The 17,056-nt window shown below is 41.8% G+C and overlaps 1 protein-coding gene across 1 annotated transcript; it reads left to right on the plus strand.

Moving 5' to 3' along the window:
- Positions 1–651: 651 nt before the first annotated feature.
- On the plus strand, positions 652–6,277 carry LOC123938430 (olfactory receptor 2Z1-like). Its single transcript, XM_045999774.1, has 2 exons — positions 652–794; positions 5,311–6,277. The coding sequence occupies exons 1-2, from the start codon at positions 652–654 to the stop codon at positions 6,275–6,277; spliced, it is 1,110 nt and encodes a 369-aa protein (XP_045855730.1).
- The last annotated feature ends 10,779 nt before the right edge of the window (positions 6,278–17,056 follow it).

A 17,056-nucleotide genomic window follows, 5' to 3' on the forward strand; every position in this document is an offset into this window, starting at 1 on the left:
TTTCTGATTAGATAGGTCTCTGTGGGTTCTCAGCATTTGCATTTTGATGAAGCAGCTGATGCTACTGATCTAGAGACCACATTCTGGTCTAAGGAGATCTGGGTGTCAACAGTTGGCATATCTGTCATTCCTCTGTGAAATCCCTATTCAGTGTTTCCAGATTTGTCTGCAGATTAGAATCACCTGGAAACCTTTTAAGCCTTCGAAGATCTGGACATATCACAGACCAATTAAATCAGTAATTCTGAAGATGAGGCACGTACATTAGTATTTTTGGAAACTCCTCAGATAATTCTGATGTGCAGATTTGGGGGCTGAATCTAAATGCCATTATGTTATCTGGGATTCAAAGTTTGGGGGCTAAGTAACATGTCATCCCAGCACGCATATCCTGTAAGTGTCAAAATCAGTTACATCATGAGCACTGATCTATGAAGGACTGCAATCATACTCTTTGGGTAAGAAAATAGGGCAAATTCAGTTACAAAAACTTTGCAGTCACAGCATTCTGAAGTGGATAAAGGAGAGCTAGAAACGGGCAGAAGCTCACCCTGTTTATAGTAAAGGTGGTTAAGTCATGTTGTGGAAAACAGGGCTTTAAGGGGGAAATGGGAAACTTTCAGAGGTGTCTTATTGAAAGGAGATGGATGTATGGACTCAGCTTTCACAGACTTCCATGTGGACTCCCCAAGAGACTGTTTCATTTCTGAGCCACAACGTGGAGCCCTGGAAGAAGGAGAAAAGTCAACAAGAGACAGTGTCTTGATGGAAACTGCACACTGGGACAATGTGAGGTGAGTGAGGGAAAGACAGGAGTTCAAGAAAGAGGGAAGTTAATTTAAAACCATCGCCCCAATTCATGCAGCCCCACATTTGACAATGGGCAATTCCACAACTTCTGTCAAATTTTCCACCATTTAAAATCTCTGACAATCTGACAGTTGTTTGATTTGGCAGGTTTTTTTTTGTTTGTTTGTTTTTTATTTTTATGCAGTGTCTGTCTCCATAAATGAGATATCTTGAATTATAAAAACCAAGGCTGTGCTTTACTTTAAAAAGAAAAGAAAAAAACAGTTAAACTGTAGGGGGGGCTTGAAAATATCATACCATTACAGATAAATCATAGAAGAGAGAAGAAAGACTAGTTCTAGAAATACCTGACAACATACAGTATGTTGTTTACATTAAAGATCCCTTTTTTGTTCATTTTAGTGTTTTTTTTTTTTTTGATGCCTGCTGCATACTAGTTCAGAGCTACACAAGCTAGAGGTAGCAGGAATAGAAAAACATATCCTCTTCCTCCAGCCTAATATAATCATCCTAAATAATTATTCTGAGACATGCACACACATGTACTTCATACACTGCAATGCAAATGTGTGTGTGTGTGTGTGTGTGTGTGTGTGTGTTTTAATAATGAGAAACTGCCATGAAAAGAAAAATCAATAGTGCCAGGACAATCAATAATTTCTAAGAACAGTTGCTTACACACAGCCCCACAAAGGGCTATTGAACTCAGTTGGCAATACCAAAAGACAGCCACAAAGGTAATAGTGTTTATGTGGGCAAGGTTGTGTTTTCTTTCATTTATTCACCACACACATCCCATAAGCATCGACCAGGGACCATGCAAAGTGTTTTCTGTGGAGAAATTTAAACAAGGAAAGGACAGAGTCCTTAGTCATAAGTAATACTCAGTCTAGACGTTCAGTGGAGAAGCCTTCCCCATCACAACAAACACAACCTCTTCCAAGCTTTCTGAGAATAAAATTTGTAGAGGGGAAATCTCCAAGTGGGAGAGACTAGGAGCTCTTTGCAGGTGAGTACAATTATCGACCGCATGATTATTTTGCAAAACTAATTTGCTTAAGTGAGGAAGGGAAGTATCCTAATATTTACTGAATACCTATTATGCAAAAGGCACAACCTCAACATTTTTCTAATTCAATACTCACAATAACCCTGAGAAGCAAGTATCATGACCCCATTTTATAGAGAGAGATAAGCAGAGGCTCAGAGTCATAAAAGTGGTAATAAGAGTTGTGGTGTTAATAGCAGCTGATAAACCATGTATTTTTCCTGCCTAACTGTACCTCAAGCACTCTACAGGTATTAACCACTTAATGCCTCCAACAGATCCAACAATTCTGAGACAAGGAGCTTGAAGCTGAGTAGTCTAAGTTGTAGAGGTACAAGCTGGGTCTTGAACCCAAGCAACCTAACTCCAGAGACTAGATCCTTAATCACAATGGCTTGAACTTGGTAAAATCTACAAATGACATTCAGACAACTCTGGGCCAAATTATTACAGATTGAAAACATGTGATTTCCTTTTCTCTTTCATTTGCCTTGGTGAAAAGGAAGGAAAGGAAAGAAAAGTAATTGATAATAATGCCCTAGAAAAGAGGTCTCCAGTCAGAGGTGATTTTTCCCAGCAGGGAACATTTGGCAATGTCTGCAGACATTTTTGTTTGTCACAGCTGGGAGGGAGTACTATTGGCATCTAGTGGGAGAGTCTAGAGATGTTGCTGAATGCACTGCAGTGCACAGGATAGCCTCTTATAGCAAACAATTATCCATAGGAAAATGCTGGGTGTGCCAAGTCTGAGGAAGCTTGCTGTAGAACAGTTAGGAGGATTTGGGATCTGGCCTGGAAGTTCAAAAATTTGTTGACCAAGGGTCATACTATGTATGGATAAAATTGGGGTGATGGGTGAGGTTTCCTCCAGCTGTAAAATCTAGTGGTTATGAGACTTTTGAGACACCAAACAATACAAGCTGTGTCTGCAAGATGACAAAACAGGGAAAACATGAGACAATTCTCTTCAGGGCAATGTTTTCAAATGCACCCAGAGTCTCGTTTTATGTCATGTTATGGTGAAGTGAACAGATCAGGAGATGATTGCCATTAAAAAGGTAATTTTCTACAGTTCCCAAGAGGAGGGGGCATGCAGGGCCCCAGAGGGAAGGAAGCATCAGGGTTGGTCAGGAGGCAGAATAAATGAGGAGAAAACATACACAAAAGCTTTTACATAATTTTTATGGGTAAGGCACAGATGAGCAGGTTTAGGATTTGATAGTTATAATAATTTGGGTGGGCTTTGAGCCACAGGTGTTGTCTCTAGTTGTCTGGAACCTGTCCCTAGGATGATTATGGCAGAGGGATATTGTTCCAGACTGATAAAGGGAGGCAGAAGAGGGTATGTGCTCAAGATTGATTCATTTTCACACCAAAGACATTATCCGCTGCAAGTTGTTCACCATCTTTATGAATTAGCACCCTTAAGAGGAACAGTCCCTTCCCAGGGACTGAAAGACCTCAAGATGTCAAAGCATCATAAGATACAGAAAATAGATGTGGTATTTCACATCTTCACTAAAATCTCGTCTTGAATGTTTCAGTTTAACAGCATTAACTTCTTGTGCTCAGCTTGAGAGAGAAGCTTTGGGATGGGCCCTGCTATACTCTGAAGACATTTGATTCATCACTAAGGAATCTGTATAACCTGGCATGAGCATCCTGAAATTGGTGAAGTTTAAGGTGATAGATAAGATGGGTCCCTTGGCATAGCAAGAAATGCCAGGATGAGCATTGAGGAAAACCTTTTCCTAGCATAGCTACCTGAGACGTATTTGCGGGACCTAGGCAAGCACTGGATTCTAAGCTCCTTCAGAAGCTATGGGCAGTGGATCAACTCAGACCATATGTCAGACTAGCCTGGGAGTCTTAAGAAACATGGGTGCTCAAGGCCCACTCTTGTGATCTGCATTTCCAGTTTCCCCAAAGCTAATTTCCTATTAATTAATAGGAATTTAATAGGAATTAATAGAAATTTCCTATTAATTAATAGGAAATTAGTTTCGGGGAAACTGGAAATGCAGATCATCCATAGATTGCATGACTCTGCTGGCGAATCTGAAGGACATGCAGATTAGGGCCACAGCCTGTCACATCCTGACATGCGGTAACTCTACAACACTTACATACCCCTCTAGGCCTGTCCCAGTGACCTAACGGTGTCAACCAACTCCAACATTCTCTCATATTCTCAACTCATTCGGGAACATGGGGAAATTAATTTTATTTATCTTCATTCTCTCCATCTAAGTCATTTGGTATCTCAAGCCCAATTGAGATTGACGTTTCAATTGATGTTTCAATTGAAACAGGAGCTAGAATTCAAAACATTCCCTAGGATTTGGGATCCTAGAACCAAGGAAGCCAGCAGGCCACAAAATCTGGGAATTTGCCTGGTGGGCAGATCTCTGCTGGCTCTCTTGCAGTGGTGTATTTGGTCTGAGCTCGTCCCCTCATCCATACTTTCTTAAAACTGCCTTTGGGTGACTTCTTTCTCATCATAGCTTAATTTGACATCCATTGAAATTGACTTGACCCCAACAAAAGTAATTTGAAAAAGGGGAACTTTAAGGAAGTTTCTTCCAGGGGTAACTACCGAAACTGGCTCACGTACTCATATTATGAAGTTCATAGGTAATGCTCACAAAGAGGCCTATTCTCTATCAAACCAGTTCATAAGGGATCTTCTTACTAAGGTAAGAGACTGTTATAGCAAATCCATTGAAATGAGGTCATAGCATGAGGATAAGGACAACATATTGCCAAAAATCTTCCTAAGAGCAGTTACTGCATCTGAGCACAAAGGGCATGTTTAGGACGCCTGGGGGTCAAGACGACAAGGTCAAGATGGCACTGCACAGCCATGCTAACTGATAAAATGTACCCTGTCAGCCACCATCACAGGCTCTCAGCTGTTTCTAAGAAAAATTCATTACATGGATCCTCACGTATCTACAATGAGAATTTTGAACCACAATACTCACATATTTGTGGATCTAGTGCTTAGACTTGGCATGAAAGTGTTTGTTTTTGAAAATTTGTCCTGTGTGCATATTTACTTGTTTATTTAATTATTGGAAACACTGCTAAGCGTGTGTATTCCACAAAACATGGGGTGTTCTAATGTGCTGTGGTTCTTTTTCTAGCTTTTTAAGATGGAAACTTTAATCATTGGTTTTCAGTCTTTCCTCCTTTTTTAACACAGGTATTTGGTGTTAGAAGTTCCCTTCTGAGCATTGTTTTGGCTACATGCCAAGTCTTTTATAGTGGTTTTTCATCATGAAATAATGTCAAGCCTATAAAAATTTGCAAGAATATGAGGAAGAATTCCCACAACCCCTGTGCCAACTTTACTTAATTGTTGCCCTTTGCTGTTTTCATCCATCACCCTTCTCTAACTCAGAATGGATGCTTCTGAGCCATTGGTGATTTTGTTTCCTTCCTCCCCACAGTGAGTCTTGGCAGGAGGCAGGCAGAAGGCCCTGGAACCACTCCTCCACCATCGGCTTTGTCCTCACGAGCCTTTTTAATGAGAGTCCGATTCACCTGTTCCTATTCAGCATGGTTGTGATAATCTACACACTAGCCATGGCTGGCAACGCTGCCATGGTCTTCCTGATCTGGGCTGATGCCCAGCTCCACACGCCCATGTATTTCCTCCTCAGCCAGCTGTCATTCCTGGACATCTTCTTCACCTCAGTCACCGTCCCCAAGATGATAGCAGGCTTCCTCTTTGGCTGGACTAGCATCTCATTTGTGGGCTGTGGAGCACAAATGTTTTTCTTCATGTTCCTTGGGGCTGCTGAGTGCCTCCTGCTGGCCCTCATGGCCTATGACCGCTACGTGGCCATCTGCAACCCACTGCGCTACCCATCACTCATGAGTCACCAGACCTGTCTGCTCATGGTGGCCGCCTCCTGGGTGGGAGGGTCCCTCAATGCCTCTATCCAGACAGCAATGACCCTGCAGTTCCCCTATTGTGGCTCAAGGAGGATTGCACACTTTTTCTGTGAGGTACCTTCACTGCTGAGGCTGGCCTGTGCTGACACAGCTGCCTATGAGCGAGTCCTCTTTGTGACAGGTGTGGTGGTCCTTCTGGTGCCCATTGCCTTCATCACCACCTCCTATGCCCTCATTCTGGCAGCAGTGCTTAGGATGCATTCCGTGGAGGGGCGTCAGAAGGCCCTAGCCACCTGCTCCTCCCACTTAACAGTTGTCAACCTCTTCTATGGGCCCCTCGTGTATACCTATATGTTACCCGCATCTTACCACTCTCCTGGCCAGGATGATGTAGTGTCCGTCTTTTATACAGTCCTCACACCCATGCTGAACCCTGTCATCTACAGTCTCAGGAACAAGGAAGTGACAGGAGCAATGAAGAAGGTGATAGGGAAGTGTGGGGTGGGTGGGACTGCTTAAGACTGAGGAGAGGGAGTCCTCTCCTTTAGGATGTCACTGTGGCTCCAGGAGTCCATTCTAGGATTTCCTTCTGAGATGAGTAGTCAAGAGTCCCAAATCTACATGAAGGCAAGTGAGAGAGGCTGCCCCTCATTCCCTTACAGCTGCTGCCCTCCTCTTCGGAGAGTTGTCCAGACTGTCAGTGTCCACTTCTCACTCCTATCCCCCACCTCAACAAACTCCAATCTGGCTTCTGTTCCAGCCATCCCTTGCTCAAAGTAGCAATCCCTCATGATCTCTGTGTCACTGAATGTCCAAAGGCATCTCTTCTCTCCAAAATATCCCCAAAGTCCTTCATCTTCAGCTCTTTTCCCAGACTTCTCCTTCATCCATCTCCTCCAGCTACACCAGCCCTCTTGCTGTTGATCAGAATATCTAAGCACAATTCTAGCTTGTGGTTCTTCAACACAGGTTTCCTGATGCCTGGGTGCTTTCCTCCACATTTTTGCATGGCTTTCTCCTGCACTACATTTAGAAACTTTCAAATGTGATTATATCAGAGATGCCTGCAATTGGCCACCCTGTCCAAAATATATCCTCACCCCATTTCACCATTTCTTTCTAAATCAGTTTGCATACTCCTGTTTCTTTTTCCTCTTAGAATGTACAATTCAAGGGATTTGTGGCTTTAACTTTTAGTATTGTGCCCTCATCAATAAATATTTATTGAATGAATGAACAATCCCAAAGAACATTTCTTACCTAATCCCAACAGCACTGGCACTGTTATTAGTTCCTCCTTGAAAATCTTTCTTCCTTTGGTACTGACACCACATTTCTGGTTTTTCTCCTACTCTGGCTCACTCTTTCACATTAAGTGATAACCTGGTGCTAGACCCTTCTTTTCTCAGTCTACAGTCTCTCAAGTCTCTCTCATTCACAGTCATTGTATCAAGTTACTACCTAACACCAAAGTCTGTCATACATATTATAGGCCATGACATGTCTCCTCCAAGCTCTTCACCACTCAACTCCACCTCAAAACCTACACTGGATGTTAGTCTCAAATTCATCATGTAAACAAACAAAGTCATGATATCCCCTTCAGGGCTGCTAACTAAATGAACACTTCACCAGGTCATCCGGTTTCTGTCACCACCCACATCTAATCTCTCACTAAATGCTGTCCATTTGAACATCACTGCTTATGGATTCCATGAGATGCAATCCTTGGGCATGCAACTACTACCATTATATTCCAAAGATACAGTCATTCTTTAATTGAATGATGCAGGAATTTCCAAACAGAGGTCCCTGCCTTCTTTCTCACCCTACCCCACGTGAACAACCACAGCTTGTTTTTCCAGGATGTGTCTCTAAACACAAATCTAATCTCATGCCACCAACTCTACCTCCTAACCTCCCCTGAAATCCCTGTAGCAATCCTTATCATAAGAATTGTTGTTACATAGAAGAGATAGTTTTAAACCTAAACAATCAGCAACCCCTCAAGGAGACCCAAGAAGTATTGAGATAGATTTCAGTAGGGGTTCTAGAGCCACTTGGAGATTTTAGGAAACTCCAAATATTTTACATGTATGACTTCCCTCTAGCAAGGAAGCATTACCTTCTCTGCTGCTGGGAGGTTCTGGGTAGACTTTCATAAAGACTCTACTATAGAGAAGAGGACTTTTTAGGTAGGGAACTCTCAGAAGGGTTTTTTTTTTCTCTGTCTCTGGAAGCAGGGATATGTCAAATATTACTTACAGTGATAGGATGCTAAAAAGGATTGTGAAGAATTTTTCCAAGACATACAAGATTAGCCTTTTACAGTGGTGATGAAGAGATGTAGGCCATTCTCACATTTGGAGCACATCACAGAATCATCCATCCCAGCCCTGAGGACACTATTGTTGTTCTTTAATCATTCCCTTACTGTGTGTGTGTGTGTGTGTGTGTGTGTGTGTGTGTGTGTGTGTGTGTGTGTGTGTGTCTGTGTGTGTGTCTGTGTGTGAGATTCTTTGGCTCATAAGTTCTAGAAATGATCAAATTTTATTTTTCACTCATCTTAAATATTCAGCTGGCTTGTGGTTAGCATCTATGTCCCATGTCAAAGATCAGTGTTTTTCAAACTTTTTTGAACTGATCCACAGTAAATACACTTTACCTTACAACCCAGGACACTCATATGAGTTGGTTTGTGTTTCAGTTATATATATGTTTCTATCTTGCTGCCCAGGACTACTCTTCAACCATAACTTCTCCTATTCCCTGTCATAAACTGTTCTTTTTGAGGCTCTAACTATTGGCTGTTCACCTTCTGCATGCCCTTGTCAATATCAGCTATTGACCTAATTTACTGAGGGTTATAGTACCTGCTTACAGTCTTTCTTCCCATCCAAATTCCTACAGTGATTCTGGATATATGATTTAGGATCCTTATGAGTGCTCCACTAAAAACCCCAGTCTCAAATGATTTTTATAATCACTTCAGCCATTGCCTTCCATGATCATACTAAAGATTATGCCATTACCAAGAATTATTTCCTTCTCAAATCTTTCCCTCAGAGACCTCAAATAAAACCAGTAGAAGTATCCATTTTCTTAAGTAGATTTGTGTACAGTATGTTCAAATACTGTACTTTTTTAAAGAAATGGTGTTTTTAGGACCTTTCTCCCTCCTCGCTACCATAAATCCCTGCTTACTTCATATCTATCTCTACCTACTCCAGTTAGGCCCATATCCCATTTTTTCTGAGTTATCTAGGTACTACCAAAAACAACTGTGCTCTGTGCTATTTAAGTTATACTTATTAAAAAACAAAACAACAACAACAACAACAACAAAACAACCCTGGACCTAACTGTGCTAACTTCCTCCCAGCTACATCTGATTGCTAAACTCCACTAGAGAAAAGCTATGCAGCCTTCTAGCCAAGGCTAGAACATTTAAATACTATGGCATAAACTTTCAAGTGTGAGGTTAACATTCCTTCACAGACCTTCTAGATTTTCCTAGTAAGCTTTCTCTCCCATTCTCAAAAGCCCAAATCTCCAACCCCACCATTTCCCAGTTCCTGTTAGATGTGTAGAATTCTGAGTTGGACCTAAGATTCTTGCATCCTGGTATATACAAACTGCATAATACCCTCCCTATGAGGGTGGACAGGGACTGTGAGTTTGATGAGATTGTCAACACCTTAATTAGGTTTTAAGAAAGGTGATTAGATAGTCGCTCCCATGATCACCTGATGTACATGATTCCATCATAGCAGGCTAGAGAGATTGTCCTGAGGCTCTGAAGAAGTCATTGGCATGTTTAAGAGTCCCAAATAGCTAGGACATAAGTGACTTCCAAGAACTAAGAGTAACTCCCAGCCACCAGGCAGCCAAAAAACAGGGACCCCAGTCCTAGCAAGAAACCAAATTCTGCCAACAACCTGAGTTAGCTTGGCAGAGGACCCCAAACCTCAGAGGAGACAGCAACTGTGTCAATACCTTGACTTCACTCCAGCTAGCCAGTGCTGGACTCTTGCTTACAGAAACTCTGAGATAATAAATGTTTAAGGCCACTAAATTTGTAATGATTTCTAAACAGCAATAGAAAACCAGTAGAAAAGACTTAACTTTTACTTTATAGGAATATAAACCAGCAAAAGGAACATTTTCCTTTTTTTAGAAATATATTTTTAACTTATTTACACTTACTTTCAACTTTCACTTTTCTCCTCTGTCCCCATATCCTATTAAAATAAGAGGTATGCTTCTCATACTCCTTATAAGGCTTTTTCAGACAAGTATTTAAATATGGCCCCATCTCTCTTCATTTAACACAAACTCCTTCAATTCCACTTTTCCATCCAGTTTCTTCCCTTTTCCTTTTCTTTTTTTTTTTTTAATATTTATTTATTTGACCAAGAGAGATCACGAGTAAGCAGAGAGGCAGGCAGAGAGAGAGGAGGAAGCAGGCTCCCCGCTGAGCAGAGAGCCTGATGTGGAGCTCGATCCCAGGACCCTGAGATCATGACCTGAGCTGAAGGCAGAGGCTTAACCCACTGAGACACCCAGGTGCCCCCCCTTTTCCTTTTCTTTAATATGCAGTCAAGATTTCTAAAGTTGGGGCAGTCTAGAGTCCACATCTTCGCATTATGGGATATATGTATATAAAATTGTAGCATATGTTTGGCACACTGAGATAAACATGTGAGACTGCTTACAGGTAGACATGACTTGTTTAAGTGCACCACACACCCCAAAGCTGTGGTTCTCAATGTGTGTTCCCAGGACCAGAAACATCAGCATTACCTGGAAACTTCTTAAAAATGCAAAATCTGGGGTCCCATCTCAGAACTATTGAATAAAACTCTGGAATCAGGGCTAACAGTCTATGTTCAACAACCCTTCAAGTGATTCTGATTTACATCTAAGTTTTATTCTGAATAAATTCAGAGTTGGGGCATTGGTGGGGGTTTGGAGGGGAATGTTTGGTATCTCCCCTTACCTGTAACCCCCTTTTAGTACACTGTAGAGAAGCCCTACTTTATATATGTTAACAACCTCTACTTTCTCAATTAACTTTGAATTCTTTTTTTTTTTTTGACAGACTACTTTTTAAAGATTTATTTATTTATTTTAGAGAGAAAGAGAGAGAAAGCAGGGGGAGGGGACAGTTAACTTTGAATTCTTAACACATGATGATTTAATTTTGGCAGCACCAGACCACTGAAATTATTATTGCTGTAAATCTAATAATTATCAGACCAAAGGGATGCAAATTCATTCCAAATTGGGCAAATTTTAGGTATCCATGTTTGTTAAATGAGATTAACATATTCTATTCAGCTCCTAAGAGTTTTGGGATAGATTGGGGAAAAAAGGGGAGGGGGGGGTTAGGGACTTGAATTTGTGATGGGCTTTATCTACCAAGGACAGAGTCTCCTTTTTCCTTATGTGCCATGTTGCCTGACTTACCAGTAGAGATGTTCACTAATCCTTCTTGGTCCTCTTTTGAAAGAATAAATATCCTCAGATGTGCATGTAGTACATGTTACCTATAATATGATAGATGTCATAGTTCTTGAACTGAATGTAGGTAAGGATATTTAAATATCAAATGACTTGTGATTAGAAAGTGTCCAGCAGGAAAGGATGAATACCCAACTTTTGTAGCAACATGGATGGGACTGGAAGAGATTATGCTGAGTGAAATAAGTCAAGCAGAGAGAGTCAAGCATCATATGGTTTCACTTATTTGTGGAGCATAACAAAGAACATGGAGGACATGGGGAGATGGAAAGGAGAAGGGAGTTAAGGGAAATTGGAAGGGGAGATGAACCATGAGAGACTATGGACTCTGAAAAAGAACCTGAGGATTTTGAAGCGGCAGGGGGTGGGAGGTTGGGGAACCAGGTGGTTGGTAATAGAGAGGGCCCATATTGCAAGGAGCACTGGGTGGGGTGCAGAAACAATGAATACTGTTGCACTGAAAATAAATAAATAAATAAATAAATAAATAAATAAATAAAGTGTCCAGCAAGGGCTCCTAGGAAGCTTAGTCATTTAAACTTCCAACTCTTGGTTTCAACTCAAGTCATGATCTCAAGATCACAAGATCGAGCCACTCATCCACCTCAGCACAGTGTTAAGTGTGGAGCCTGCCTGGGATTCTCTCTCTCCCTCTCTCTCTCTGTCCCTTCCCACTAGGCTTGCATGTACACACATGTATTTGTGTGCTCTCAAAAGAGAAAGCGAGAAAGAGAGCAAGACAAGGCAAGAGAAGGAAGAAAGACTCCAGCAAAAGTGTGCTCAGAGGAGCATTTCAGGGAGAACATGACAAAACATTGGAAATCTGCTTTGACACCTACAGACAAAGATCACCAGGAACGCATTCATAGCCAATAAGGCTTATTTATTACTTTCCGCGACAAGGAAAACAGTCACCATAAAGGACCATGGGAAGTCTCAAAAATGATGGATTAAGGATGAAGTATTAATAGAGTTATTAATAGGAGTTAGTCATAGGACAGTACTGGCCAAAATTGATCAGAGTTTGGAAAACAGAAAATTGCTGAAACAGTTAGTCATATCTTTAAAATACCTGTGTATAGTTACTGTTAAATCTGTTTGCGTTATCTTGAAATATATGGATTTGAACTAAGTGGTGTTAAAAGACCTTGAGCTTGGATACACTATCTGTTTTGCAAGTCAGAATGCAGTCCATTTTCAAAAACTGTGTTTCTGCTTCAAGTGGTTTCCCCTAATAACCTGATAGAGGGGAAGTTTTCCACTTTATTACCTGTGTATTAGAGAACTGTGCCCAGAGTACCAGCTACCACCTGGTGGATTATCTGAGTTAAACCCAGACCTATGAAAAGTGTGAGGTATGGAGATCCAAGACACTAAAATTCAATTTAGAGTTCATCTCAGATTTGTTGGGGTATTAGGAATAGAAGTTAGGATGGCAGGGGCACCTGGGTGGCTCAGTGGGTTAAGCCGCTGCCTTCGGCTCAGGTCATGATCTCAGGGTCCTGGGATCGAGCCCCACATCCGGCTCTCCACTCAGCAGGGAGCCTGCTTCCCCCTCTCTCTCTGCCTGCCTCTCTGCCTACTTGTGATCTCTCTCTCTGTCAAATAAATAAATAAAATCTTTAAAAAAAAAAAAAGAAGTTAGGATGGCAGAGTCAAGAGAAGACACAACCAATGGGACAAGTAGAGCCAGTCATCATACTCTTCAACCATAGTCAATGTAATGCTCAGATACCAAGTTGCAATGAGGCAGTCCCTTGTCTCTTGAAGTGAGGGTGAATCTAGCAGGCTCCTACTGGAGTTGAATTCTGGACTGGCAATGACTGTCCTGCACCCACATTACCCTATGTGGGACCTGTCAATCTCAATAAATCATTTAATTCCAATCTTACTAGGTAGACTCACCTGAAATGTTTGTATTTCCTCTCTTCATTTATTACATAGAATTTCTACTCACAAAATGCTAATCTAGAGAGACTCTTTTCAATAGAGTAGCTATTTGCCACATTTGACTATCACTTCTGAGGACCTGAATTTTTATTTTATTTTAATTACTTTAAATTTAAAAACTAACACTTTACTTAGTAGTTGGAAAAATTTCTAGTATGTTTGAAGCAACTTCGGTATCTGAGTCTCTCTTTCAACTATAAATTTTATGTAATTTTTAAAAATATTCATTTATTTATTTGAGAGAGAGAGAGCAAGCATGTGAGTGGGGAAAGGGGCAGAAGTAGAGGGAGAGAGAGAGAGAGAGATCCAGCAGACCCCCCACTGAGTGTGGGGCCCGATGTAGGACTCAGTCTCACTACCCTGAGATCATGACCTGAGCAAGAGTTGGACACTTAACCTACTGAGCCACTTAGGTGCCCCCAACTATAAATTTTATAAGATCAAAATACAGATTAAGGGTTTACCCTGAAAATTAAATGTTCCCTTGAAAATTGAAATGTTCTCTAAATGTAAAATACTCCCTTTTGAAGACTTTTTTTGAAGCACAAAAAGAAAGAAAATGTAAACTATTTCATTAATATTTTCTATTTGATTACATGTTGGAATAATATTTGAGATATATAGAGTTAAATAAAATACATTATTAAAGTTAATTTCATTTGTTTCTTTTTACTTAGTGAAGCTACTAGAAAATTTTAAAATACAAATGTGGCTCACATTGCAATTCTATCAGACAGTGCTTGTCTAGATTACCAAAAGTCTGATGAGATATTTACCTCAGACATTTTACATTTTCTCCCTTGTAAGGTGGTATGCTACCTCTTCACTTAACATTTTATGTACCGTCACTCTTAAAATTTTTTGAAAACAAGGTTAAAAGCTCTCTTTGCTTACTAGAGAGAAGAAACCAGGAATCCACGTGCTCAAACATACTCTGTTGGCAACAGGAGTGAGAATGTTGAAGAGACCTGGAGTAGGAATTAGAGCATTAGTAATGGCAAGTCCTGTTCAGGGACAGTTGTCTGGGAGTTAGAAGGTTTATTGTGTGATGTGTAAGAGTCAAATGCAGGCAAAAGACATAGTAGAGCAACTAAATATTATAGCTCCAAGTCTTGGACTATTTAAGTTTAAATTTATTTAAAATTAAATTTTCCATTTCCCAATCTAACCACATTCCGAGTGTGCAATTACTTCAAGAAACAAGTGGGTAACTTATATGATTTTCCTAGGGCTGCTGTAACAAAGTGACCACAGATGGAATCACTTAAAACAACAAAAATGTACTCTCATAGTTCTGGGGGCCAGAAGTTTGAAATCAGATGTTGGCAGGGTTACATTCACTCTTAGGCTTTAGGGAGAATGTATTCCTTGCCTCTTCCAGCTTCTAGTGGCTGTCAGTATTTCTTGACTTCTGGCTCTATGGTCTCAAATCCTCCTCCTCTTTTCTGTGTCTTCTCCTCTGTCTCAAAACTGTCCCTGTTTCTCTCATAAAGATACATGTAATTGCATTTAGGACCCACCTATATAATCTAGGCTACATTCATCTTTGAGATCTTTAACTTATCACATCTTTTGCCGTATTAAGTAGTATTCACAGATTCTATGGATTTGGATGTGGACATATCTTTGGGGCCACAATTTAACCCATCAGAATATGTATTGGCACAAATATATGCCATTTTCATCATTGAAGAAATATGTTTGTACAAGGGTGTAGAGGAAAGTTATGAAACAAGAGTCAAAACACTTGATGAATGGTCAGAAATAACCCAGGAGCTGGTGAATCTGTCACAAAGAATGAAGGCAGTTGAGGCAAATGTCAAAGAAGACCAGGTTTTTTCATTGCAGCAAAATAAACAAACAAACACATAACAAAATTGTCCATCTTAATCATTTTTAAGTTTTTGATATAGTCTTGTTAACTATATGCACATCATTATGCAACAGATACCCAGAACATTTTTATCTTTCAAAATTGAAACTCTATACCTATAACTCTTCCCACCCTCCCTCCTAGTCCCTGGCAGTCACCATTCTATCTTGTTCCTAAAAATCTGACCACTTCAAATACTTCATTCATATCAAGTTGTATTTGTCTTTTTGTGAGTGGTTAACTTCACTTAGCATAATGTCCTCAGAGTTATGCATGTTGTTGCTTATAACAGGCTATCTTTCTTTTTTAAAGCTGAATAATACTCCGTTGTGTATATATACCAAATTTTGCCTATCCATTCATTCTTTATCAGGCATTTAGTTTGCTTCCCCAAAAACCCAGTTTGTTGTTGTTGTTGTTGTTTAGCTAAAATGCGATTTTATATTTGTTAATTAACATATAATGTATTATTAGCCCCAGGGGTACAGGTCTGTGAATCCTGTGAATCATCAGGCTTACACACTTCATAGCACTCACCATATCACATACCCTCCCCAGTGTCCATAACCCAACCACCCTCTCCCTACCCCTCACCCCGGACCCCTGTTTGTTTCCTGAGATTAAGAGTCTCTAATGGCTTGTCTCCCTCTTGATCTCATCTTGTTTCATTTATTCTTTTCCTATCCCCCAACCCCCCCCCCCACTTTGCCTCTCAACTTCCTCATATCAGGGAGATCATATGATAATCATCTTTCTCTGACTGACTTATTTCGATCAGCCTAATACCCTCTAGTTCCATCCATGTCGCCGCAAATGGCAAAATTTTATTTCTTTTGATGGCGAAAAGCAGGGTTTTTATAGGTCCTGCAAAAGCAAGGTCTGGAAACACCTATGGGAAGACAGGAAGAATTCTAAAATTCTTTCCCTCAAAGACAGAAGGCAGCCTTCATTTAGTGAACACCTGCCGACAGTGCACTCCTGTCCTAGAGAGCGACACAGGGACTGGGCGTACAGTGACTGACTCATGCATGTGCGCGAGATCCCCGACCCTTGGAGCGCTCAGGGCAGGGTTTCTGTCAAGGAGGTGAGGCGCGTGTTAGAAAACGCTCTGAGGTGCCCAGTCACTGTAAACATACTGTCCTCCTGGGGCAGAGAGTGGCAGGACAGGACAGAGATTGAAACATTTAGGTACCTTCTTCTCAGAGGTTTCTAGAGTAGGTAGGGAAGGGCATCAGTCAGGGCAAGACATATATAAAGGGGTCGGGTAGGGTGGGTGAACGGCAGGTGAACCGCACAGAACCACTCTCCAAACGAAGGAAACAGCCCACCAGGCTTTTTCCTGTCACGTGGGCTGTGCGGCACCAGAATCTCATTGGCCAGGACTCTAAGAGGGCGGGAAGAACAGGAGGGACCGGCGGGGATGGGCCAACCAGGAAGCGGAAGTCCTGCTCCTGGGCTTGCCGAGTGCCCTGCGGTTCAAGGCGGGAAGAGCTCTGTCCCGGATTTCCGCTGCAGGGGGTGAGTGGGCCTTGGGTGCCGGCCAGACTGGCCACACCGCGGGCCTGCGTTCTGTGGAGAGTAGTCGGCTGCCTGGAATCTGCCTCAGCCTTGCAAGCAGACGCCATTTCCGCGTCGCAGGTGCTTCCAAAGCCGGATCGTGAGGCAGCCCACCTGGCTCGAGGGGGCGGGAAGGGTTCCCGAGCGGTAGAAGGCCCCTTGGCTGAGGGGAGCCCGGGTGGCCTGGCTTTGCTTTCCGCGGGCCCTGACTGACTGGCTCTTGGTTTTCACAGAGAGCGCGCCGCGACCTCTGCCATGAGCGCGGCAGCTCCAAGTGGTCTCTTCCTGGCCTGCAGCCTGGCTTTCGCCCCAGTGTTGACAGGTGAGAGGAAGGGCTGGGCCCCTACTCCCGCGCGGATCACCCCCGTATCCCGCATTCGTGCTTGCCTTCCCGC

Source organism: Meles meles, chromosome 3 (genome assembly GCF_922984935.1).
Source record: "Meles meles chromosome 3, mMelMel3.1 paternal haplotype, whole genome shotgun sequence".
Lineage (NCBI taxonomy): Eukaryota > Metazoa > Chordata > Mammalia > Carnivora > Mustelidae > Meles > Meles meles.